Raw genomic sequence first — 27,020 nt, 5'->3', positions numbered from 1 at the left:
CCTTTACTTCAAACGATCAAGTTAGGCATTCTGCTCAGCTCTATTTCTTGGTCCTTCATGATAAGAAAACTATTTGTAAAAGAGCTATTATCTTCCCCAGCAGATTGAAATATTTATTAATTGACATAACAACTTACACATTTGTTCCTTGATCTCGACCGGCTGCCGGGTCTCAGTAAATGAGCTCATGCCCATCATGTTCTTGGCAGCCACTCTGAACTTGTACCTCTTGCCCTCCTTCAGGCCGCTGATGCTGATGCTCAAACCTTTCACTGTAGTGTAGGCGTTCCACACTTCCTTTTCAGGTTCTGCCTCCTCTTCTTCCTCAACCACTGGAGGTGGTGGAGGTGGTGGAGGAGCTTCCTCTCCCTCTGGAACCTGTTGGGGGTTGTAGATTCATAATTTTCAAGTTTACTCAATAATTAAGAATGTTTGAACTTCAATCACAAAATTCTTCAAGAACATATATTTTTGTAAAATGGCATTTTTTTTTGGTACACATCTTAATTTATTTACTGCATTCCTATAGTATAATAGTAGAGTTACGAAATCAACAATTGACTGAATCAGTCACAACAATCAGTTTGATCACAGGACAGACCTCCACAGGTGCTGGAGGCTCTGGAGGAGGTTTGACCTCGATGTATTCAATTACATAACCATCGATCTTGGCTCCACCGTCCCTTGCAGGCTTCGTCCAGCCGACTGTGGCACTGTTCTTAGTGATCTCCAGAACCTCAATCTTCTCACAAGGGTCGGGCTTGCCTAAAAAAGGAAATCAGATGGGTGTGTTAAAGTGTCTGTAATGAATGATGATTAAATGATGAAAAAGAAAAGAGTGAACTGAAAACAGTGAGCGGCTTTAAGCAGTGAGTGAGCTTTTAGTTGTGGAGTCAAAGTCTGATCTTGTGTAAGAGACAATACGTACTGACAGGATCAGAGGCCAGGTAGGAAGTGGGTGACACTCTGGGAACACCAGAACCATACTCGTTGACAGCTGTGACTCTAAAGTAGTACTCGGTGCCTGGCATCAGACCGCTGACTTTTAAGGGAACCTTGTCCTTCTCAACTTCGGCCTTGACAGTCGCCCAAGTCTTGCGGTCAATCTCACGCTTCTCAACAATGTAGTGAGTGACCTCGCTGCCACCATCAATCTCAGGAGGACTCCAGGACAGCATGGCTGATGTCTGTTTGATGTCGGTAGCCTCCAGATTCATCACAGGTCCTGGAGTGTCTGTCAGATAAATGATTGACATTTGAATTAGGACTTTTGATTCAGCTTAAAGATCTAATTTTGATGGAAGTAAGCATTTTTTGTTGACTGCTACTAACTTCAACTTGTGTTTATTAATTAAAAGAAAACCAGGACTTACCCAGAACCTTAACATTGACAAACACAGCCTTCTCTCCAGCAGCACTCTGTACAGTCAGGCAGTATTTGCCAGAGTCATTGCGGGTGCTGTCGGGGATGACCAGGAAGGTCATGGTGTCAATGATGTCAACTTTTCCCTTCCTGACCACGTTGTCAATACCCATCCTCCTCCAAGTGACCTTAGGAGGTGGTCTACCTCTGATGGTGGCACATAGTCTGATGGGACAGCCGGCTCTCACTGTCAGTCCCTGCTTCAGGTCAGCATCTATGTCAATCTCGGGTGCCTCTGTTGGAAGGAACAGTGCCAGTGCAAGTGTCAGCTTGATATTGCAAGTACAGATCACATATTCATTTTATCCCTAGTTCCTCCCCCAAGTTGTCATTAAATCATCTAGTTTCCATAAACGAAACAAAAAAATCAATGATGTCCTCACCTAGAATCTCCCTGGGGATGACACCACCCTCCAGGTTGCAGGGCAGGCTCATGCCCACCTGGTTCTGAGCAGACACTCTGAATTCATACACAAGCGTCTCATCCAGACTTGTGACTGTGAACTCGCACACAATCAGCTGAGCCGCCACGTTGCACCTCTTCCAACCATCGTCTCCTTTTTTGGCACTTCCCTGTGCCCTCATCTCCACAACGTAGCCAATGAGGGGAGCTCCACCATCTGATACAGGCTTGGTCCAGCCCAGGGTTACAGTAGACTTGGTGCTGTCCAGGACCTTCAAGTTGGTAGGAGGTGCAGGAGGCTCTGTAAGAAGACATAGGGGTGCGTGAAGATGAAGCCATATATTTTGTCTATAGTTATCTTACATTAGCAACATTTGTCAACAAATAGATATTAAACACAATGAAAACATTATTATTAGTTACATACCAACTGCATCCTTGGCAGTGATGGCACGTGAAGGCTTGCTTGGGTTACTGATGCCAATTTCATTGACAGCCTTTACTCTGTACTGATAGTCATGCAGGGGCAGGAGTCCAGTTACTGTCAAACGAGTTCCAGGGATTGGATCCTTGTTGACAGGAGACCACCTAACGGCATGCTCTTCTCTCTTCTCCAAAAGATAGCCTGTGATTGGCGTTCCGCCATTTTTCTCGGGCTCTGACCACTCCACAGACATCTCTTCCTTAGCAATCTTGGTGACCTCTGGTGCCTCAGGAGTGCCAGGTACACTGAACTGGGTGCCGGCAACAATGGCTTCACTCTGCACTGCAGGGCCAGGACCCATCTTATTCTCAGCACGAACTCTGAAGATATACTCATTACCCTCAATAAGACGGGTGACATTAGCTTTATTGGTGATGACAGCGTTGGAGTGGACCGACCAGACTCCCCTCTTGGTTTCACATTTCTCAATAATGTAGTTGTAGATTTCGCAGCCGCCATCATCCTCTGGGACTTCCCAGGCCAGATGGCACCTGTCGATGGTGATACCAGACACCTTGAGATCCCTAATAGGGCCAGGTCTATCCAGTACATTGACCTTAGCATGAGCAGAGCAGGTTCCTGCATTGTTGGAGGCAGTAACAACGTATTTGCCACTGTCAGTGCGCCTAGCGCCGGTAAGCAGCAGCTTCGAGAAGCCTGCACCAGTTTCGATCTGAAGCCTGGGGCCCTTCTTTATCTCCTCTGTACCCTCATCTTTGGTCCATTTGACATCAGGCTGAGGTTTGCCTGTCACTGTTGCTTCAATAGGAATGGAGTCTCCTGCCTTGACCACGAGCGTTCCATCCAGTTTAATCTTGATTTCGGGCTCCACAAGCTGTTCCTTAACCAGGACTTCAGCTGTAGTCACCCAGTTGCTCTCGCCTCCCTCATTCTTCGTCTGAACTCTGAACTGGTAGATCTGGTTTTCGATGCACCTGTCAGCCATGAAGTAAGTCTCCTTGATGGCACCTTTGTGAAGCCTCTCCCACTCCTCAGCCTCCTTTGGCTTCTTCTCAACATGATAACCAAGGTTACGGCTACCGCCATCGTAGTCTGGCTTCTTCCACTTGAGGAAGCAGAAGGTCTTGCCGATCTCAGAAATGTGGAAGTCAGTGGGTTCACCAGGCTTCTCAATGGGATCAACTGCAAGCACAGGTGTCTTGGTCTCAGTGGAAGGACCAGCACCGATTTTGTTCTCTGCGCTGACACGGAAGAAGTACTCGCAGCCCTCAGTAAGAGGGGCCTTAATAAGGCGCTTGGTGCAGTCATTGGAGACCACCGTCCATCCTCTCTGGCTGGGCTGACGGCACTCAATAATGTACTGAGTGATCTCAGTGCCTCCATTGTCCTCAGGGTTCTCCCAGGATACCATGCAGGAGTTCTTGGTTACGTAGGCCACTTTGAGGTTCTGGCAAGGTCCTGGTGTGTCCAGGACATTAACAATAATGGTGGCCTGTGCCTGTCCACTACTGTTCTTAGCGACAATGGCGTATTTACCGTAGTCTGCCCTGACTGCATCACTGATGACAAGTTCACACAGAGGGTAGTTGTTGTTTATATCAGTGCGCTTGTCCCGGGACAATGTTCTGGCATCCTTGGTCCATGTGATGTCTGGGTCTGGTCTGCCCTTTACCCTGGTGATCAAACTTATGATCTGGCCAGCCCTGACTGTCAGAGAGTCACGGCAGGACATGTCGACAACAACCTCTGGGGGCACCAGTATGTCCTTTGCCAAGACTGTTTCAGCGAGCTCTCTGGGTTCACTGTCTCCAACCTTGTTGGTGGCTCTGATGCGGAATCTATACTCCATTCCTTCAATGAGGCCTGGCACTCTATAGGCACAAATCTTGATGAGGTCCTTGTTGATTCTGTCCCACTGGGCAGTTCCTGACTTCTGAGCCTCAACCACATAGCCTAGGATAGGACTGCCACCATCTCTTGTAGGCTTGATCCAGCAGATGTCAGCATAAGACTTGCTCCAGTCCTTCAGCTTAGGATTGCTAGGGGGTCCGGGTTTGGTGATGGCGCGAGTGGCCTTGATGGGATCAGAGGTGGCAGATGGCTCACTGATACCAGCAATGTTCTCAGCAAACACTCTGAACTCATAGCTGTTGCCTTCAAACAGGCCTGAGACTCTGTATCTGAGGTCCAGCACAGGGGTTTTGTTAACACGGATCCACTTTCCTGTCATTTCTCTGCGTTCAATCACATAGCCACTGATGGGGCTGCCTCCATCATAGTCAGGCAGGGTCCATTCCACTGTCACAGCATTCTCTGTGATATCAGAGCACTCTGGCGGGCCTGGTGGACCAGGAGGGTTGAACATGTGCTTGGCAATAGTGGGAGGACTCTCAAGCCCCGCACCGATGCCAATTTTGTTCTCTGCACGGACACGGACAATGTACTCACGGCCCTTCTCCAGTCTAGACACCTTGGCCCTGGTGCTGGTGCCACTGGAGCTAACAACAGACCAGGGCTCCCACGGCTTCTTTACATCCTTCTTTTCCACCACGTAGTTGGTGATGGGCGTCCCACCATCATCCTTTGGTGCCCTCCATTGGATCATCATGTAATCAGGGGTGACCTCCAAGATGTTGATGGGTCCGATAGGTGGACCTGGAAGATCCAGCACAGTGACATGCAGGGCAACGGTCTTGCTGCCTGCAGGATTGGCCACAGTGAGGGTGTACTCTCCGGTGTCTCCTCTCTGGCTCTCTGAGATACTGAGAATGGTCGAGGATTCCGCAGACTCAATGCGATGGCGTGCCTCAGATGTGATCTCCTTGCCATCGGTCATCCATTTAGCAGTGGGAGTGGGGATGCCTGTCATCTTGGCTGGGAGGACAATGGCACTGCCAGCTTTGACAACAAGACCTTCAATAAGCTTCACATCCACTTCAATAGTTGGTGGCACTGAAAGAGAACAAAACATCAACTTTATTAGACTGTTTTCAGGCCTGTATGGAGTACAGAAGCAGCATCCTCATAAGGAAACAACTCTATAAGAATCCAGTTTCTTACATGTCTTCTCCTGGCAGGTGACGGGGACGCTGGTGTCAGGACGACTTACACCAATGGCGTTCTGAGACTTGACCCTGAAGCGGTAAGTCTTGCCCTCCTCCAGACTGGTGACGTGGGTGTGGTTGTTGCTGACGGTCTTGAAGGTGACCCAGTCGGTCTGGCCCTCTTCCTGGTGCTCCACAATGAAGCCGGTGATTTCACTTCCGCCAGTGCGGTCAGGCCACTCCCATGCCAACCACACCTCTGTCTTGTCTGCATCAGTGTGGTGCAGGTTTTTGGGAGGGCCAGGAGGATCTGAAAAATGTCCAGGAAAGAAAAAATTTCTGATTTATGTAGACTTGCTGAACATTTAGATGGCATAGAACTATTCTGAAACTGTTGATTGCTGGCATTCATAATTTACTGCTCCTAAAATTTTGCTGATAGAATGTTTTGTTTGCTATTTTGTTATAAGAAGTTTGTTTCATGACAACATAAAAAAACAAAGCACTCTTGTCTTGCTCTGTGGATAGTCAATGTGAGTTTTGTAAGGATTTGGATGCTTCACAATTTAGATTTTATTATCTTTTAGGGGAAATTTGTTTCCATACAGTGTACTAGGTGTGCTTCCAGAACACAGATACATATACTTACAACATATATACATTATAGCACACATACTGTGTTAATGTAATTAGCGAGCTATGGAATGCCATGGTAGAGATTACAAAAGTTAGGCTAAACTGTGATCAGTGAAATCAGTCAGTCAGTATAATTTTACTGTGATCAGTAAAATTACACAACATAACAATTGATTTATACTCACAGAGAGGATCGATAGCCTTGATGGGTGTCTTAGTCACCACATAGGCGCTTCTGCCAAACTGGTTCTCAGCAGCAACCCTGAACAGGTACTGGATTCCTTCCATTAGGTACATGGCCATCAGACTCAGCTTCTTATTGGATGCAGACACGGGCACCCACTGCTCGGCGGCCACATCCTTCTTTTCCACAACGTAGTGGGAGATGACAGCGCCGCCATTGTCCTCAGGAGCTTTCCAAGTCAGGTAGGCAGACTCGCTGGTCACCTCAGAGACCACAAGGTCTCTGGGAGGAGAAGGCTTGTCTGGTGGGAACAAAATTGGGTAAATTTCACAAATATACTAAACTCAAATGTAGTTTTTTCATGGCAAGACAAAGACCAAACTCCCTGTATATTATTTTAAACAGGAAAGAAATGAATTTTTACAAATTGTTTTTTTTGTTCAAGACTAACCAAATGCCTTAACTGTGTGTGTGGGCGTTTCACTTACTCAGCACAAGCACAGCAACTGTTGCTGATTTCTTTCCAGCAGCATTCTCCGCAGTGATAGTGTAGTTACCGGAGTCTGCACGGACACACTTAGGGATGAAGACTTTGCTGCCAGTGGCGGTGACTGCAACAGTGATGTGAGAAGGAATGTCGCCGTCGTTCTTCTTCCAGCTGACAGTGGGCGTCGGTACACCCTTAATGACGGCACTCAGGGAGATGTCAGTGCCCAGCATGGCCAGGTGGTCACGTGCCATGTTGGCGTCGAGTAGCAACTCTGGCTCCTCTGTGGAGGAAAATGGGAAAATGTTTATTTAGTATATATAGAAAGTGCATACACTGGTCAACACACGTTTTGTTAATAAATAAGTAAACACATTAAAACTATATTAGCCCTATACCATCTGTTATAATAGATACTGTGTAAACTCTGCAGTCAGTTAATTTCCAATAACACTGAACATAAACAGATTTGTTAGCAAACAGACTGCTAGACAGCTAGTCTTTCCAGACACCACTCTCTGTTCTAAAATGGAATTATACCATCATGCCTTTCAAATTTAGCACAAACAGAAGTTAGTGTTTTCAGTTTGTTTCTGGAAAACATTTTTGAAGCCTTAAACTAAAGTACTTACAGTAGCTAGACTGTGTGCATTCCCATCCAATCAATAAAAAATAAATATTTTAAATAGTTTGGGATTTTCTTCCTACAATCAAATTATGATAAACATAAATAATTAGTGCTGAAAAATCTTTTAGACTGTGAATGAACCCCTCACCCATTCTGTCGTGGACTTTGATGTTCTCTTTGACGTAGGCAGGGTCAGATTTGCCAGCAGCGTTGACTGTGAAGATCCTGAAGGTGTACTCCAGTCCATCGGTCAAGCCCGTCACCACGTAGTGGAGGTTGGGGCACTGCTCCGGGGTCTCGTTGGCTTGATTCCACTCCACGGCACCAACCTTCTTGTACTCGACAAGGTACCCGAAGATCCGGCCTTTTCCGTCGTGTCGGGGCAACTTCCACTTCAGGCTTACGGAATCCTTGGTCTTATCGTAGGCCTCGGGGGTCACTGGAGGGCTGGGAAGCACTGTGAGGACAAAATATCAAAGAGGACTGTAAACTTTATGGGCAAAACGTTTTTTTTAAGGTAGCAACCTGTTATAGTTTATAGTAGTAAGTATTATATTTCCATAATGTGTGTATGGTGACAGTGTTGGAGTAAGATTGAATATGTAAATGAGTTTAAATAAGTAAGTGTTTGAATATATAAATTTCTGAATTATATTTTGTATGTGCTGCATTTGTAAATAATGAGAAACACACTTGAACTTAAAAAACTTATTAAAACCAAATCTAATGAGCTATGCTAATATTGTTATTTAGTTCAGTTTATTGTCAGACTCAGGGTCCACTGAATGTAGTCATCACATAATAAAAGGTGTAATTCATAACGTTGTTATGCAGGTTGAAAACAGTGGTTATGCAAATACATAAAAGCTAATTTGAACATAATAAATATAATATTAATTTAAATAAATCTAAATATAGTATAAAGTCATAAGCAGTCTTATGTATTAAGATATATATTTTCCATTAGTCACACTGACCGATGGGATCTTTGGCGAGGATGGGTTTGGAGGGGACGCTGGGGTCTCCAGTTCCCAGCTCATTCTCTGCCATCACCCTGAACTCGTACTCGCAGCCCTCAACCAGGTCCTGGACTCGGTACTGAGTGGCCGGGTACAGCGGCTCTCTGGTGGCTCTGGACCACCTCTTGGCTGTGGGTTCCTTCTTTTCCAGGATGTAGTTGGTGATGGGCTTCCCGCCATCACGAGGCCGATTCCACAGCACCAGAACATTGGTGCCATACACCTCTCTTACCGTAGGCATTTCTGGGGCCTCAGGGACTCCTGAAGGGGGGCCGCAGAAGAAAAACTGGGTCAACAGGGCTCTTTTTAGGATATAGTATTTCTGCTGCATTATAACTTTTGACCAGTTTCTGCACGATCAAAATCATCTGTACTGTATCGCCACAATTTTACAATAACAAATTCAAATATGGTAAAAAATATACTTCAAAATGGGACCCAATATATAAGGTACTGTGTAACAATTCTCAAACATTTTCTTACTGCTTTAAATAGTGTCCATGGAGGATAAAACAGAAATGAGTGAATGATTGGGGCTTCATTTTGATTTAGGAGGAGAACTGAAAATGAGTGTCCACAGTGTGCAACAGAACGTACTGAAGAGATCTTTGGCTCTCATCTCCTCCGACTCCAGAGGGTCACTGATGCCGTACATGTTCTCAGCAGAGACCCTCATGATGTATTCCCTGCCCTCAGTTAGTTTGGGGATCTGAGAGAAAAAAACAACATGTAAACATTTTGAACCTCTCTCGACTGTGGAAAACAGGTCTTTTTGGGTCAGGTAACCATTTTGGCGTCTTTAAATCTTTAAAACTGCCTGGATTTCGGTCGAAAAACCATTTGGACCCACCTTGCATGTGGTCTTGGTGGAGGCGGACGTCACTGTGTTCCAGATGTCTCTGTTGGTGTCTCTCTTCTCAATGATATAGTTGGACACATCGACGCCGCCGCTGTCCAGTGGAGGTTTCCAGGAGATGACCATGTACTCCCTGTGCACCTCCTCAAACACCACTGGGCCAACAGGAGGAGTCGGACGGTCTGCACGAAAGAAACAATGACAGTTTGTGAGTCTGTAAATATGGAATGTTGTTGTGATCAACCAATTTCTAAATGATGGAACAATTACTCGTGGTGTCCCACTGGGGTCTTTTCTTAGATGAGCAGCACTGTGCTTTTAAAATTCAAAAGAAAGTCACAGAAAGTTTAAAGAGTTGAATTGAAAAGCTATATATTTATATGACAGGTATTACTTGTGGTGTCCCACAGGGGTCTACTCTTGGAGCCCTTCTCTTTAGTGATTTTGTTGTTGCATATTCGTCTTTATTTCTATTACTTTCTGCAGATGATACCAGCCTATACCCCAATTTTCTCCATGAGTGCCACCTACATACCGACAACTGTGATGTTGCAGACTCCCTTCCTGGATCCGGTGCTGTTCTCCACCACCACCACGTATCTGCCGCTGTGCTCGCGCTGTGCCTTCATCAGGCCGAGCGACATGGTGGTCAATGTGTTCTTGAACATGACATGCTTGTCGGCCTTCAGCTCTTCGTCATCTCGGTACCACACGATGGATGGAGAAGGTTTGCCAGTGTAGCGTCCCTGCAGCAGGCAGCTTTCGCCCACACGAATGATGATCTTATCACGGAAGTCCAGCTCAATGGTCGGTGGCTCTGTTAGAACAGAAGAAGAAGACAAAGTCAAAAGAAGTGATACACTGGGGATTCTGAGAAATCTATACTTGCGGAGTCAGGCCTGATATGGTGCTTGTGGTGTCCAACAAGGGTCTATGCTAGGTCCCCTTTATTCCTCATCTAAATCAGAACCCAGTTGCTGCTAATCAATCTAAAAACTGTTAAACACATCAAAACAGCTATTTCTAATCAGTCCTCACCCAGTTCGTCCTTGCAGGTGATTGGTTTCGTGCAGAATGATGGCTTGCTGGGTCCAACCTCGTTGACTGCGATGACCCTGAACTGGTAGGTGTCGCCCTCCCTCAGGCCATCGTAGGTGTACTTCCTCTCCATCAGTTTCTCCTTCGTCACTCTGGTGAACTTGTCTTTGCCAATCATTCGCACCTCCAGGATGTACATGGTGATCTCTGAACCGCCGTCAAACTTGGGTGCCTTCCAGGTGACGCTGACCAAATCCTTGGTGACCTTGGTGACCTCGAGCTCCTCGGGGCGGTCAGGCACACCTAAAGGGAGCACAAACACGCAGATGATTCTTTATATCTGAAGATGGGAACTCATTTAGTCATTAGTGTTTACATCTGGCCTCCTCATCCTCCTATCTTTACAGTAGTAATATGTCAACTTTCAGACGTTAAGAGACCAGTGGCCACCATGTTTGTGTAACTAAACTCACTGATTGGTTCCTTGATGATGATCTCGGCTGCAGTCTCCACGAAGGGTCCAATGCCTATGGCGTTCTCGGCGGCCACTCTGAAGAAGTAGGACTTTCCAGTGGTGAGGCCTTGAGCCACGGCGTTCTGTCTACTAGCAGTGAAGGACAACGAGGTCCAGGCCTTACGGTCAGCCTCGCGTTTCTCAATGACGTAGTTACTAATGGGAGAGCCTCCGTCGTTCTCAGGGAAGAACCAGTTGAGCTTGCAGGAGTCGTTGCTCAGGTTTTCAGTGGTCAAGGGGATTCCGACGGGCCCGGGGACGTCTGAGGGAGAACACAGTCTGGTTTTAATTAAAAACATTTAAATACTGAAGAGTCTTAAGATGTTGTCTTATTTGACACGAAAATGAAAAGTATTTTACCCAGAACTTCCACTGTGATGTTCTTAGTTTTCTCGCCACCAGCGTTCTTGGCGGTTAGAGTGTAGATACCGAGGTGCCTTCTGGTGCAGGGTTTGATGACCAGAGACGAACTGATGGCAGTCGTTTCTATTTTAGCCTCAGGAGGCAGTGCAGCTCCATCTCTGCTCCAGGTGACCTCCGGAGATGGCTGGCCAGACACATAGGCGATGATACGGATCACACCGCCGGCATGGACCACCATCCTCTCCTTCACTGAGGCATCTAGATCGACCTCAGGAGCAACTGGATGGAGAAACTCACAGTTAGAGTCTGCTTGGTCCAAACTGCATAAATATGTGCTTGTTGAAAGAACGATGGTTCGTTTTCCTTTTAGACTTTTAGATCGACTCACTGATTCTGTCGTTGACCTCGAGCACCTCTGGGACTTCTCCTGGTTCGCCGTTACCGGCAGCATTGAAGGCGATCACTCTGAACTTGTATTTGCCGCCAGTCTTCAGACCGCTGATCACTAACCGGGTCCCGCGGATTTCAGTCTCCTTGGCCTGTAAAACACAAAGGTGGAGTTCCTAAGTTTCTATCTCTAAGACCAAGTCCTATCCGTGGATGAGTGCTGATTTCCTCTCACCTTGACCCAGGCCTCGGTGCCCTCCTCCTTGTACTCCACCCAGTAGCCCATGATCTTAGAGCCTCCATCCTTCAGAGGAGGAATCCACTCCAGGTCCACTGTGGACTTTGTCCAATCGGAAACCTTCGGTGTTGGAGGGGAGGGCGGGGCTACAGGAGGAGACAGACAGGTGGTTAACATCTTGCTTTATGTATTTAAAACACAAACTTGTGTGATTATAGAGTGTGACTCTTACAGATGGGGTCTCTGGCAAACATGGGGTCTGTGGTGGGGCTGGCGGGTCCGGGTCCTGCGGCGTTGATGGCAGATACTCTGAAGAGGTACTGGGAGCCCTCAATGAGTCCGCTCACCACGAACGACTCACCCAGGCCCATGGGACGGATGGGGTCGCGGGTGACACGGGTCCAGCGTTTGCCTGTCGTCTCTTTTCGCTCCAGCCAGTAACCGGTGATCGGAGTGCCACCGTCGTCCTCGGGCTCCTCCCAGTTAATGGTCATGGAGTCCATGGTGACATTGGTGACTGTCGGCTTCTCACACTGACCGGGGATGGCTGCAGAAAGGATAGAAGGTTAGAGGATTCAAGTATTTGTCAATTGAGTTTTTGTTGGTTGATCCAACCAACCCAAACTCAATCCACAATAGCCTAAAAGATAATTAGATCCGACCCCAAATACCATCGGCCCAAAGAGACCCAAACAGAGAGAGTGCACAAACCAGTTCTTCTAACTGTATCTGGCCTGAGTTGGTTCCCAGTTTGTAGGAACCAAGTGGACACATGTAGACCTCTCGGGTGAACTGCAGTTTACTGCTAGAGCAGTCAGCCCCAGTGTGAATACTGGTCTACATATCCATTGTGACCAATGTTGCAGATTGATGTGCAAAATAGTTTTTTTCGTCGAGATCTTAGTAGATCTTAGTAGTATTACTTACAGGGCTGGGCGATATCACCGTAAATCAAACTCTTGATAAATTTAACATTTTACTATTTTTTTCCCATAGAGTTCACTGACTGTGAATATGCTCAACTATTGAAGGTAGGATTTTTCTCAGATGTCAAAAATCAGCTAAATGTTCTTTGATAAGTTTATTTTGACATAACATATTCCCACTGTATTCAGCGTATCTCCTGCTGAATTCTGACCACCAGTACTAAAATTTCACATGATCATTAATATCAAGCTTTTCACTGTGAGAGCACGGCAAGGTCAGGTCACAGTGTGTGAGATAGTATGTCTGTTGTTTCCCCAGCTGCTGAAGAGTGAAGGCCGTTAGCGCTAGTTAACATCTACTCTGGGCTTCAGACTGTGTCTGGAAGGGGCCGAGACTATACATGTTTAAAGGGGAAAGTACATAAACACACACAGTGAAGAACAGGATTAAAAAACAAAATAACCGAATGGTAAAATTATGTCGGTTAGAGGGTCTGAATTTCGGTTTCAATTACTTTTCAAATATTCTACTAGCCCTAATTACTACTATTATGTTGTTATTATAAATATTAACTGCAATATCATGGTATTTGTTTTTTATATACCTTGATATAGGCCTAATATGTATATTGCATTTATTTTTATTATTATGTATTTATCATTATCTTTTCACTTTATTCACACTCTGTACCTGTACTTATTTTGTAAACAGTAAACACATCATGGCTGCCACAGTGGCACTTTTGGACTATCATTTCTTTTGCACAAATAAGTAACTGATGAAAAAATATGATATTTGTTATTCAAGTTTGAAAATGAGAATCCTTCTTAAACTTCTGACTCACTGAAGAGGTTTCGTGCGACCTCGGGTTCACTGTCCAGTGGTTCTCCGACTCCATACTTGTTCTGGGCCATGACGCGGAACACATACTCGTGTCCCGCCATCAGGTTCTCGACCGTCCAGATCCGGTCTTTGGGCTCGCTGGTGACGGGCACCCACGATTTCCTGTTGGCCACACGCCTCCAGATGACATAGTTTGTGACTTTGGAGCCACCGTCGTCCTTTGGAGGGAGCCAGGACAGCGTGATCCTCTCAGATCCGATTGCCTCAAACTTAATGGGGGCAGAGGGAGGACCGGGCCGGCCTGAAACAAAACAAACAAAGTTTAGATGACAGAAATGATCCAGGTGAATCACACCTGTCTCTCACTGTGATCTACGGTTTTTAATTATTTTTTAGATTTTTAATGTCAGTGAGGCTAAACAACGGGCAGGTATAGAATAAAATAGAATAATAAAGATTAAATAAATAAAAATTAGCACAAACAAAAATATGCTGTGTAACAGATGTATTGTCAGATAGAAAATGAAGACTAGATAATAGGAACAGAAAAATAGGGATACAGCAATATCTGAAATTATTTTACTTTAATTACCCAACACTGATGTATTTTTTAGTCTGAACACAAATTCAGAATTGAATTAATAATTTTAATTAAAAGTTTTCATTTCAACTTCATAACATCAGTCTTTTCCTGATTGAATGGGGCGGCATTAGCTCAGTCTGTAGGGACCTGGCGACCAGAGGGTTGCTGGTTTGAGTACAGCATGGACTGCCTCTAAAGGTGCTCCTGAGCAAGCCCTGAACTGCTAACTGCTCTACTGGAAAGCTTCAGGGTTTTCCACAGTGTTGTGCAGCAGAGGCTCGCTGAGGTATGACGCAACATCATAAAAAATGTATACTCTGAGGAAATAAAACGTTAGGTTTAAGTGTTTGTGTTTAGGGTTGTTTTCCATGACAAATGCTTTCCATTGAATGTAAAGACGCTACAGACACAATGATCGTGAGATGAGATATGTCAGGATGTGGTGCCTTACTGCCTCAGCTAAAGAAGTTGGAAATATGGATAAAAATGGCTGAAATGTTTGTACCGAGCACGTTGAGCCTCATCTCTTTGGAGGCCTTGCCCAGGCTGTTGGAGGCCACCAGGGTGTACAGGCCGGTGTCGGGACGTTTGCCCTGCTGGATGAGCAGAGTGCAGCTGTCGTCTGACACGATCTTGTTGATGTGCTCGTCGTATTGGACTTCCACCTTGTCGTCAGGCTTGTGGGGCGGAGCCTTGAACCAGGTGAGCGTGGGGAACGGACAGCCTCGGATCTTGGCCACGATGCTGATGTCGGAGCCCTGCTCGAACTCCATGAACTCCTTCAGCTCGATGGATGGAGCACCTGTGGCACAAAATTAGGAGATTATGAGCCATTTTTTTACATTTGTTTCCGGGTTGAACTGAACTTAAAATACAGCAAATATTGTGGTTTTTTTATTCAAAACCTACAGCTAAAACATCAAGATGGGCAATACTTTTGTAAAATATTGCTACAGCAGCAAGTGTCTGGATATTTTTTAAGTTTGTTATTAACTCCTGATCTTACAGGTCTGGTCCTGGATGACGATGGGTCCAGCCGTAGATGAAGGTCGGCTGGCTCCGACTTCATTGTGCGCCATCACTCGGAACTCGTACTCGTCTCCCTCCGTCAGGTCCTCCACCTTGAAGCTGGTCGTGTCCACGTCCCTCCTGTTACACCTGAAGGTCATAGCAAAGACGGACAGTTCAGCTGCAGGTAATATGGAAATGTTTTAGAAGTGAAGGATGAGGGCCTTAGATCCGATTAAAAAATGCCACGGACCAAAACAGAGAAAGTTCACCAACAGAACAGCATCTGGCCTGATCAGGCTGACAATAATTTAGATCTGGCCTCCCAGGTTGGGTCTTAGTTAGTTGGAGCCACATGTGGACCTCTCGTGCGAAGGCTTACCTTCTCCAGGACTCCTTCTGGGTGCCGCTGGCGTCCCAGCAGAGCAGATCGACGCTGTAGTGGGTGACGGGTGAACCGCCATCGTTCTTTGGAGCCTTCCAGGTCAAAGTCACCGTGCTCTTCTTCACGCTCTGGATCTTTAATCTCGTTGGAGGATCAGGAGGATCTGCAGACAGAACAGATAAAAGATTGCATATGGGTAATTGTTCAGAAGAAGCAAGGTAATGCTTTTTAATAAATAAGCTACGTAATATGAGATGGGAGATCTGGAGATTTACTGCTGGTGCTGGAAGAGATAGTTTTATCATTCTTTAAATTAGAATAAATTCCTTGAGATGTATCATCTTGTTATCAAGAAGAAAATTAAATAATAAAGTTTCAGACTCTTGAACATGATCAATGTGTGGTTTAAAACAAGTTTGAGTCAATCCATGAACACTTACATCTAATTTGATCAACTTTCTGCAGAGGTGTAATGTCGTTTGGTTAGTCAGATTTTAAAGCCTCTTGAATTTTTGATAAATGTTTGGATGTATGACAATTTCATGTACACATAATTAAACATAATTAATTAAAATAGAAAACAGGAATGGTCCAAACTCTTTATTCGTTTCCATTTTGTTAAGTTAACAAATGTGACTCCTCCAGCAGAACCCAGCAGAAACTAACTGAAGAGATGATAAAATAAAGTATACGTACGGATTGGATCTCTGGCTTTGGTCCTCTCAATGGTCTGGATGAACGGCCCAAACCCAAAGCGGTTCTCAGCCCGGATGCGGAACATGTACTCTTGACCATTGATCAGGTCTGGAACCACCAGAGACTGAGCAGCACAAGCTGGGTTCACCTGAAAAATAAGATCAGTGTCCGACTTAACATGTGAGCGACAACAGTGTATTCTTTTTAAATAACTGCACTGTTGGAGTGTCTTATCCTGCTTATACAGGGTAATTAGCTGACAGCTGCAGGTGTGGGGTTGTACCTTGGTCCAGGCTTTGCCATCAACAGTCCTCCTCTCAATGAAGTAGCTCTTCACTCTCTCGCCTCCGTCGCACTCTGGAGGTTTCCAGGTGAGTCGGCAGGTTCCCCTCGTCACATCGCTGACCTTCAGGTCTCTTGGAGGTCCAGGAAGGTCTGTGGATCCATAAAAGAAAAAATTAAAAGACAAGAAGACTCAGTGGATTTCAAGTAATAATCTGCCAGATGTTTAAATTGTTTATCTTTGAATTTTAATCCTTTTTCAAATTTTTCAAAAATTATTCTTCATTCCATGCTAGTCTTCTCAGCTCATCCTAAGGTTATGCCACCCTGCATTTCACTGTTCATATTAAATGAACATGTGATGAATAAAACCTTCGAATCCTTGAATCTTTACATACCGAGCACGTTGACTCTGACTTTGACCACCTTGTGTCCGGCAGGGCTCTCGGCATTAATGATGTATCGACCGCTGTGGTTCAGTTTACTCTCCGGAATCACGACCACCGAGGTTGTGTCAGTGGAGTGGATCTGAGAGGAAACAGTAGCATGATGTCAGAAGTCGCAATTTCATATTTCAATTTTTATGCTTAGTAGTTAACTTAAAATTGTTATTCACCCTTTCTCCCTAGCCACAGAAAAGCTCAACATTTGGCAATGATTCTATTAAGGCACAATTCAGACTACAAAAAAGTGACTGAAACTGATTTTGACTAAGACGATCATAACACTATTAAGTTGAATTAATCTCCTATATGCATATATTCCAGTTATTGTATTAACAAAGCAAACATTTGGAAATTGGAATTTTGTGCTATGTGAAACAAATAAATATACAGTTGCATTAATAAACAGTCAGTCTGACCTCTGAGTCAATGGGCAGCGTGTGGAGTTCGTTCTTCTTCTCGGTCTCTGCGGTTCCGTCGAAGGTCCAGGTGACTTTGGGAATGGGTCGCCCAGTGATGGTGGCGGGAATCCTGATGGACGTTCCCGCTCTGCAGTTCAGCAGATCGTGAGCGCTCACATCCAGAGTCACCATCGGCTCGACTGGAAAACAAACACACACAAAAAAAACCCCCCAGCATTTTATAAACCAGCGTGCTCTGATATATTTTTTTATATTCAGGTAAACAATCTTTGTTAAGCTTCATTGAGATTAAGATCAAACAAACAAATTTCCATTGTTCGTGTTCGTGGTAGAGCTGATGGCACACAAGATGGTATCATCAGCGTAGAAGTGGACATTGCAAAGTTCATTGGCATAATAAATTATTTATGTACAGCGTAAATAACATTCAAACTTGCAGGAAACCCTCATCAACCTTTCATTTAAAACCATCAACAGTCTGTACCACCAGAAAGATCTGATCTGAACGAGCTATAAGAATCATCAAAAACCCTTACTCAGGATGTCCTGAACCAGGATGTCAGCCGTCCTGGCAGGCTCAGAGTTTCCGGCACCGTTTACAGCGTAGATCCTGAACTTGCACTTCTTGCCCTCCTTCAAGTCGGGGACAGTGATTTCAGTGGATGGGTGGAGCTTGTCGGCGGGGTTCACCCTCCTCCAATCAGGAGAGCCCTCCTCGTGGACCTCGATGATGTAACCCTTGATGGGGCTGCCGCCGTCTTTGTCTGGTGGGCTCCAGGTGAGCGTGATGCTGCTCTTGGTCTTATCTTTAACCTCAGGGGCTCCAGGTGGGCTGGGAGGGTCTGAGAGAGGAGCAGGTGAAAGGTCAGTCTTTATAATATACAGTAACTAGCTTTCACTTTCAGGCTGTGTGCGCTCTGTTCGACTGCCAGCTTTTAAAAATGTTCTTATAACATCCCTAGGACATTTGGGGAACGTTACTTAATTGTCTAAGCTAGCCTGGACGTTTAGCAACACGAACCATTCGGAGAGTTCTGTCACAAAATCCTGCATACTGTTGATCATTTGATAAAAGTCATGAATACATTTGACCTCATAAAGATCTGAGGACCAGAACATCATAAACAAAGTGAGTACATATATGACAGTGTATGCTTTTGTAAGTTTTTGATTAACAAAAGTGTAAAATGCAAACTTTCAAAGACCGACGAAGCTGGTCTGAGGAGATAAAAACAGTCTTTAGGCAGTTAGATGGTAAATACTCACTGCATGGATCCACAGCGAAGCGGCACTCTGAGGACTCGCTAGGTGGTCCGACTCCTGCAGCGTTGCAGGCTGCGATCCTGAACTGGTACTCGGTTCCTTCAATGAGCCTGAGCACGGTGTACTGCAGGCCCTTCACTGCCGGTTTGGTGACTGGAGCTCGGTTGACGCGACCCCAGTACACAGCACCGCGCTCCCTTTTCTCCAGCCAGTATCCCTGGATGGTGGAGCCACCGTTGTCCAGAGGAGGATCCCAGGTCAGGGTCATGGTGGTCGCTGTAGCTGCAATGATTTTGGGGTTACGCGGCGGTCCGGGGAGGCCAAACGGATCCCTGAGCTGGACTTTCTCTGAATCACAGCCATCGCTCAGGCCGTACTTGTTCTCAGCTTTGATCCTGAACTGGTAGAGACCGTTCAAGTTCAGTTTGTAGACCTAAAGGAGCAGACAGGAAGATTCATATGTCTTTTTTTGTTAAGGCGTTAAAAGACTGAATCATATATACAATAAAAACAAATTATTATAAAAATTTAACTATTTGACTGAGACATTTTTGCTAATGCTCTGTTGTATGGGTCCATTATTTCTTTATTCAAATGACATGGAATATAGAGACAGTATTATTTAGCTGTGATGAGTTTAAAAACCGAGGGACTAAGTAAATATTGGAAATATTACTAATTTCTAACTGAAATCTTTGTTTTTCATATATTTTGAATCGTATGCTGGTCTGTACAAATTTGTATGTTCAGGTGACCTGCAGTGAATTGACTGAAATAATTTGAAATTTATTAATTAATAGGAACCAACCATTGTTCCATATAATTAGTGCCACATTACATACATCTTTACACAAAACCTCAAAGGAAATTATTGGGAAATTGTTGAATTTATAGGCATGTTACCAAATGTTTCCTTTACTCAGTTGGTTTTAAAGGAATCAATCAAAGATCAGTCTACATCCTTAACATCTGAATGAAAAATGAAAATTCTCAACACAGACTCATTGGTCATAATTCTTACTGTAACAGTTAAAGCCCTCAAATACTGGCATACTGTCATAATTAAAATGTCAGTAATGCTCCCTGGTAAGACTTTATACAGGGCAGCACAACGGACTGAAGGCACGTTGTAGCGTTGCTTGAGCACTGATGACCATATGCGTTAATCTTATATTCTCTACAACCGAGTATGGTCTCAAATCTGCAGAGATAAACACTCCTACGGCACAGTCGGAACCTGCTGTGGGGAGAAGGACTCGCCTTCCAGTTTTCTTGTCAACACATTTGAGTGTTGCCATTGTAAATTATACGTTTGAAGCATTTCCACAGACATACCCGACTGCAGCTGAACAATGTCCGCATACAGTTTGACACCAAATGTTGATAATTTTTGCTGTCACTAACCAGGAAACTGTAATTCTCCCATACTGTGGATGAATGTCACAGGAGGATCCTCCAGCCCTGGCCTCTTATTTGTCCAAGGTGGGTTAAAATCAAGGGCCATTGAACTTGAAGAACTAAAGAAGCCTTGTGGATGAGAGGCAAAAACATCTTCAAGTACCTTCAACCAAATCCAGTTGCCTTGATTTTAACCCTCCTTGGATAACTATGACCTATAATAACAACATGAGTTTGACTTAACGGGCTAACCGGGCAAAGCTGACTAGAATGCTGCAGCAGACATACAGAAACTGCTCTGCTACCAAAACCTTCTCTAGAATTTCTATTCTGCATGAGCAATAGTAGGGTAAAAGGGCGTATCGAACTGAGGAAGTCCCATACCGAACCAAACAATTCGGGGTGAATACACAAAGCACCTCCCCTATCTGTGTCCCTCTCTTTTCCAGAAATATTTCAGTAATAAAAAACCTAAAAGCAGTATTAGCTTTTAGGTTTTGAATGAGTTAATCCTGTACTTGAAGTCTGGAGGAATATCTCTTCTTCTTTTCACGCTCTGCAGCCACGACTCACCCCGTATCTCCTGTCGATGAGGTTGATAGTCAGAACATCGAAGTCGGACTTCTTCTTGCTGGCGTCTCTGCGTTCCACTATGTAATTGGTGATCTCACTGCCTCCGTTGTCCTCGGGGGCGTCCCAGGTCAGGTAGCATGAGTCTGCCTTGATATCCGAGACCACAACGTTCCTTGGAGGAAGAGGACGGTCTGAAAACACATAGTTGGGTTAATGTAACGCTGTAGAGATAATTGCTTTTCATATGTCATTTTAATCTCACAGAAATGTATCACATCAAAGAGTAAAACGATAGAAGCTAAACCTGATACGGAAACTTACTTATCTATTAATTAAGATTTTGGTCTTACCGAGGATCTCGACTCTGATGACATGCTGAGCTTTGCCATAGCAGTTTTCAGCCACCAGCTTGTAGTTGCCCTTATCCTGCCTGATGGTTTCTGGGATGGCGATCTTAGTCCTCAGATTCAATCTGTCCACCTGCGATGAGAAGGCAAGAGGCAAATTAAATTATATAATATATATATATATATATAAAAAAAAACACACACACACTGTAAGTACCGTGACCCACTTTTCTGAGGGACTGTTTTTTCATGCTTTGTTTAGGGAATCTTAAGGCAGACAACTTTAGACAACATTTCTTCCAACAATTTGTGTGCGACTTTTTCCTGTGTCAATATGACAATGCCACCCTGCACAAAGCCAGTTCCTTAAATAAATACTTTCCCCAGTTTGGTGTGGAAGAACTTGACCTCACAAATGCTCTTCAGGATGAACGGGCAAAAATTAGTGAAAGAGTGGAAACGGTTATAACTGCAAAGGCAGGACTAAATCCATAATAATGACAACGGATTCAGAATAAGAGATCATAAAGGTAATGTATAGGTGTCCCAGTACATTTGTCCATATAGTGTAGTGCAATTCATACCCAAGGCAGTGTCAATGTGCTGAGACTGAAAAGAATAAATAAATCTCCACTGATGATTCAGCTATTCTTAGCCAAGTTTGTCCTGAGTGTGGTGCTAGAAGAAAAGCCACGGGGTCACGCAGCCGCAAAGTGTTTGCCATTTTTCAATAGTGCAAATTCCCAGGTCACACTTCAGCCAAGTTGAACATGATGCAAAATATTTAAGCTGATTTATTTTTATCTAGTCCGCTGATCACAGAGGTCCCATTTCAATTATCAATTTGCTGCATCTTTCATGGAAATCTGGCATGTAGTTTTTGAGATGAACTAAATTGTTGCACCTTCAGAAGTGCAGCGAAAAGTCCATAAACATGAGAATCAATTCTCACCTCCTCAGTCTCCATCGTCATCTTCTCATCTTCAGGCTTCTCGATCACCACCTCGTCCTTCATCCACTGGATCGTCGGCAGGGGAAGTCCCTTCACCTCTGCTGGGATGTCGATGGCCGAGCCTTTCTTTACAATGATGGAGTTGTTCTTGAAGAACTTCAGGAAGGTAATAACTGGAGCAACTGTGGACAAACAAACATTTGTAAAGTTTTTGCTCTTCGGCTGTTGCTTGAGTCTCGCCCAAACAGGTCAGCCTGATCCATCAAAAACATTTCTATTAAGATTTTAAAAGGGAGTCACATACTTTCATCGTCCTGGATCTTGGCTTTGATGGGCTTGGAGGGCTCTCCGTCCCCAACCTCGTTTACGGCTTTGACGCGGAACTGGTACTCCTGGTCCTCTGACAGGTTCTCGATGGTCCCACAACACTCAGTGAAGATCTTGCGGTTTGCCACATCGAACTCGGTGCTGTCGGACCTCATCTTCTCCACATAGTAGCCGATGATGGGACTGCCGCCATCTGTGCGAGGCGGCTGCCAAGCCAGGGTGATGGTGTTCTTGCTTCTGTTGGTGTAGTGCAGCTTCTCTGGAGCAGATGGAGTACCTGGAACATTGTGGACGAGGTCCATCAACATTGGACAATTGTTTCAACAGGCCACTAGACCTTTATTTTGTCAGAAAAATGTCATCTGAAGTCAAGAGCCAGTCATATCTTGGTGGGTTTACCTTTGGGATCCTCGGCCAGGATGGGTCCCAGGTCGGCTGGAGCTCCGTCACCGTACTTGTTCCTGGCGATGACCCTGAAGTCGTACTGCTCGCCGGCCAGCAGTCCCTGGATGTCGCACTTGCAGGATGCGGTCTCAATGGGCTGGCGGAAGAGTTTCATATTGGCGTCTTTTCTCAGCACCTCGTAGCCCATGATGTCGCTGCCGCCATTATCCAGGGGGTCAGACCAGGTGAGAGTGATGTTCTTCTTGGTCACCATCACCGTCTTCAGGTCAACCACTGGTCCGGGGACGTCTAAGAAACACAGGCCAGTAAAAACGTCAGCCATGGGGTCCTGGCCTTTTTTTGCTATTCCTTGCACCTCGGATCTCTTACTATAATAAAGTTTGTAAAAATTCAGTACTGCAAGGTAACAGAAAGTACTTTATATAATATTTTCCAACACAACCTGGCCTATTTGAATAGGTACGCATCAACATGCAGTTTCTAATAGTTTGATCAATTAATAAGTACAAAAAACACTGACTTATTAATACCCTCGTTTACCAGGTGGGTTAAATTAAAATCTGTAATTCCAGCTGAATGGCAGTTGGAGTCGTCTGATCACAACAAGCTTGTTTTCTTCCGCAGTTCAAATCAATAACCACACAGAAAGTATGAAGACTAGCCAGTTCCACTTCAGTTGGTTCTTACATTTCTAAAACAAACATCCTGGTATTTTCTTTTACTTGAGAGGTTGTACGTATGAGATTAACTAGATTTGTGCTGTGAAACCTTGATGCTGTAGTGTATTCATTTAACACTGACCCATAACGTCCACTCTGGTCTCAGCGGTCTTGGTTCCACTGCTGTTGGTGCCGGTGATCTGGTACTTCCCGTGATCCGCCCTCACAGTCTTCTTGATAATCAGACTGCTGTTCCTGCCCTCGGTCTCCACGATCATCCGCTCCTTGTCAATTTCGGCTTCATCCTTGGCCCATTTGACTTCGGGCTGGGGTCGGCCGGTCACCACGGCTGGAAGCTTCAGCAACTCACCGGCCTTGATGATGACGCCGTTCTTCACGGAAGCATCAAAGTCCACAGCAGGAGATTCTGAAGGACACGGACAACAAGACCAGTCAGTCTTGGATTGAAATGTATCAAATTAAGTACTTAGATCTCATAATCAGTGTAGGCAGAACATGTTTCATGTCGTCATAACACTTCCAGCAGGTGCTACCAAAAAACAATCCCAAATAAAACAGACTGAGGTGAATCATCTTGTTGGCCATACCTCCCACCCTGTCCAATGAGAAAGCTATCCATACCTTGAGGCTCTTTGACGGTGGCAGGTTCGGTCACACCGGGAGCTCCAGGACCAGCGTCATTGACGGCGATGACTCGGATGTAATAATCTGCTCCCTCTGTCAGACCTGTCACAGTGTACGTCAGCTCTTTACACCTGAATTCTGTGCTGCGAGTCCATTCCTTTTCTCCGGCCAAAACCTTTGATCAGAAAACCACAGTTTGAGAGTTTAACATCAAGGGGTCCAGGTCAAGGCGCCAAAGATGTTGATTATTCTTAAATGCCAAAGAGAAGACCTATAGGTGCACATAAGTCCAAGAGTACGCTACTGCTGCAACTCTATTAATCTTTTGTACCTTCTCTACGTGGTATCCCAGGATGTCTCCTCCACCATTGTACAGGGGGGGCTTCCACGCCACAATGACAGAGTCCTTCCCAGTGTCCACAATCCATGGGATGGGGGGACCAGGAGGCACTGGGTGGGGGTTTGACAGATACTTATTAATCTTTCTGAGGAAAGAATTAACTCAACAGGACAATGTTTGTATCTTTACATGATGAAAGCAGCGTCTTGTTTTTGTGATCAGTTGGCTTCTTGGAAAATTACTTTGCCTTTAGAACGAATGCATCTTTGGTGTACTGAAAACAAGTAAACCCAATACCTGCCTGGAAGGACAGCAATCAAACTAAAATAACAAACTTGTTTGCTTTGAAAAAATGCTTAGCAGGAAAGTGTAATACATGCATTTAACATTAAATACTTTTTGGTTTGGTCCTTTAAATTTTGTTTACATCGCAACAGATTTTTTACGTGCATTCCAGCATTTTGGATAATCTCATTGATCAAGGTGGCACTAAAACTCCAGGTCAAAGATTATGTTCTTTCTTTTTCAGTCAGGGGCAATGCTTTTGCTCTTTTTGTTCACCCGTGTGCCATTAAAATAGCCACTGAGCTGGATTTCATTTAACTTGGGTAAAGCACTGATCGGACTTCGCAGTGATCGGTGATATAATTAATTCAAAAAGAGCCATCCGTGAAAAAGTCTGGGTTTTGATTTGGCTATTTGATGCGTGCTGCCTTCTTTCTGAAAAGCTCTGCTGTTTCATGTCATCCTCCGATTGGGCTGAGAAACTTACGGATGGCGTCCATAGCGACGATGCGGTCACTGGGCTCGCTGAAGGGCCCGGGCCCGGCTAGGTTTTCAGCACACACTCTGAAGATGTAGGTGAGTCCCTCCATCAGGCCAGAGACCTTCACCTCCAAGGAGTTGAGGAGGGCACGGTTGACTCGGGTCCAGTGTTTGCTGTTCACCTCCTTTCTCTCGATCCAGTAGCCCAGGATCGGGCTGCCATTATCCTTCGGCTCGTGCCAGGAGATGTGGGCGGTGCTCGCCGTCACCTCGTGGACTCTGGGTGTGTTGGGAGCGTCGGGAGGATCTGAAGTAGGAGGAGAAAGGGCGAGTGACTCAACGCTCTTTTTATATTTGAGGGAAGGGGGAAATGTATGGGTTCAATTCTTCATATGACCACCAGGTGGGGCCAAATCCTACAAATGGTTTTTAAAGTGCACATGCTGCGGGTTCAGTTAACAAAATGTACAAACTGTTTAAACATAATTTATTTGTTTACATGAAACATTTAGAAACATAAATTATTGGAAATATACAAATTTTTTCAAGTATAATTTCTTTCTATTAAAAATCATTCCATTAATAAAAACTATAAAGAAATATTTAGGTATTGTTTATTGAGATATTTTTTTATTACATGGGATTATAATGTATGTTGTATATTTATAGTTTATTTTGAGTTTTTTACTTACCAAACTGGTTCTTGGCAACCAGTGGTTCAGAGATACATGGCAGCCCACAGCCGAACTTGTTCTCGGCCGTGACTCTGAAGATGTACTCCTTCCCTTCGATGAGTTTGGAGACGGGGCAGCTGGTGCCCTTCAGGGTAGAGGTGATGGTGATCCAACCGATCTCCTCGTTCTTGTTGTCCTTCTTCTCCAGGATGTAGTTCAGAATCTCGCTGCCACCATCATCCTCGGGAGGCTCCCAGTTACAGACGACCGAGGTGTTCCTGATCTCGTCGAAGGTGAAGTTGATTGGAGGACCAGGTTTGTCTGTAGCAGAGAGTTGCGTCAACGTTTAATCTCAGGAGGATTAAAGTTTATATTTTGTACCTGAGAATTCTGAGGTTTGTAAAATGGCTCCAAACCAAGTCATTTCAATTTACTTGAATTAAAAAGTTACTGAAAGTTACTGGACAATCTTCAACCCTAATTCAATAAAACTAATTGTCTTAAAATCTTCTTACCGAGGACGTTGACATCGCAGGAGGCGGTGGCGACACCGTGAGTGTTCTCCACCTGGATGGTGAAAGTGCCATGGTCTGTTCTGATGGCATCACGAATCATCATGGCAGACTGACCCCGTTTGGTCTTATCCAGACCCAGACGCTCACGCAGAGGAGTCACAAACTCCACCTCTGGTTCAGGAACCTGAAGGGAACAAAAATTCATGAATTCCGTGAAAAATGTGTAGAAACACGTAAAACGTTCAGGACTCTTAGGTCTCTCTGAGGACACAAACCTTGGCCTTGGTCTTGGTCTTCTTCTTGATCAGTGGAACCACCTTCTTGGCCGGCTCAATGGTGACGTCCTCGTTGTTCCTCAGCCAGGTGACCTTGGGGTACGGGGAGCCAGATATGTAGGCGTCAATTCGGATCTCCTCGCCCTTCTTGATACACAGACCGGACTGCACGCGAGCGTGTAGGGTGACCTTCGGTTTTTCTGAAAATGGAAGAAGGGTTAAGAGATCCAGCAGTTTTTATTTAAGGTTTAATGTTTAATATACTTCCTTGGGTTGAGCGATTTGAAAGAGTTTGTAGTTTTTCGTACCGACGGGATCTGCAGCCTTGACGAGCTGTGTGCTGCGGGACGGCTCGCTGACTCCGGCGGCATTCTCAGCTCGGACTCTGAACTGGTACTCCATGTCCTCCGTCAGGCCAGTCACCACGTAGGAGAAACCAGGGACCAGGCTCGGGGTGACCCTCTCATAGCGGTCGCCTTCCTTTTCAATCTTTTCCACAATGTAGCCCTGGATGGGGCAGCCACCGTCGTAGTCTGGAGCCTTCCAGGTCACTGTGATGGACTTGGATGTTGGGTCTTGAGTCTCCACCTGGATAGGCGGGTCGGGTTTTTCTGTGGAGTCGATGTTA

General features: G+C 45.0%; 1 protein-coding gene across 1 annotated transcript in view; it reads right to left on the bottom strand.

The window, feature by feature from the left end:
• LOC119903609 (titin-like) overlaps nt 1-27,020 on the bottom strand; it is a gene marked incomplete at its 3' end in the record, with an annotated part of 160,496 nt that overhangs the window by 27,541 nt on the left and 105,935 nt on the right. Inside the window, 43 exon segments of the mRNA XM_038719851.1 lie at nt 138-378; nt 602-765; nt 929-1,234; nt 1,374-1,658; nt 1,807-2,127; nt 2,254-5,223; nt 5,332-5,625; nt 6,137-6,436; nt 6,624-6,905; nt 7,399-7,707; nt 8,228-8,530; nt 8,867-8,978; nt 9,120-9,307; nt 9,661-9,942; nt 10,164-10,466; nt 10,637-10,939; nt 11,038-11,319; nt 11,429-11,579; nt 11,663-11,811; nt 11,898-12,212; nt 13,437-13,736; nt 14,524-14,820; nt 15,025-15,176; nt 15,409-15,574; nt 16,108-16,255; nt 16,391-16,542; nt 16,788-16,917; nt 17,252-17,433; nt 17,791-18,096; nt 18,521-18,950; nt 20,489-20,679; nt 20,839-20,968; nt 21,788-21,969; nt 22,092-22,391; nt 22,514-22,807; nt 23,321-23,605; nt 23,821-23,998; nt 24,155-24,273; nt 24,936-25,235; nt 25,621-25,923; nt 26,118-26,301; nt 26,393-26,592; nt 26,701-27,003. Coding sequence (XP_038575779.1) covers nt 138-378; nt 602-765; nt 929-1,234; nt 1,374-1,658; nt 1,807-2,127; nt 2,254-5,223; nt 5,332-5,625; nt 6,137-6,436; nt 6,624-6,905; nt 7,399-7,707; nt 8,228-8,530; nt 8,867-8,978; nt 9,120-9,307; nt 9,661-9,942; nt 10,164-10,466; nt 10,637-10,939; nt 11,038-11,319; nt 11,429-11,579; nt 11,663-11,811; nt 11,898-12,212; nt 13,437-13,736; nt 14,524-14,820; nt 15,025-15,176; nt 15,409-15,574; nt 16,108-16,255; nt 16,391-16,542; nt 16,788-16,917; nt 17,252-17,433; nt 17,791-18,096; nt 18,521-18,950; nt 20,489-20,679; nt 20,839-20,968; nt 21,788-21,969; nt 22,092-22,391; nt 22,514-22,807; nt 23,321-23,605; nt 23,821-23,998; nt 24,155-24,273; nt 24,936-25,235; nt 25,621-25,923; nt 26,118-26,301; nt 26,393-26,592; nt 26,701-27,003 — 13,092 coding nt within the window.

The sequence above is a fragment of the Micropterus salmoides genome, unplaced genomic scaffold (genome assembly GCF_014851395.1).
Source record: "Micropterus salmoides isolate LMB-PRFRI ecotype aquatic unplaced genomic scaffold, ASM1485139v1 Ms_hic_scaffold_15, whole genome shotgun sequence".
Classification (NCBI taxonomy): Eukaryota; Metazoa; Chordata; class Actinopteri; order Centrarchiformes; family Centrarchidae; genus Micropterus; species Micropterus salmoides.
Note: the sequence above shows the minus strand (reverse complement) of the source record. Positions and strands in the feature narration are given on the sequence as shown.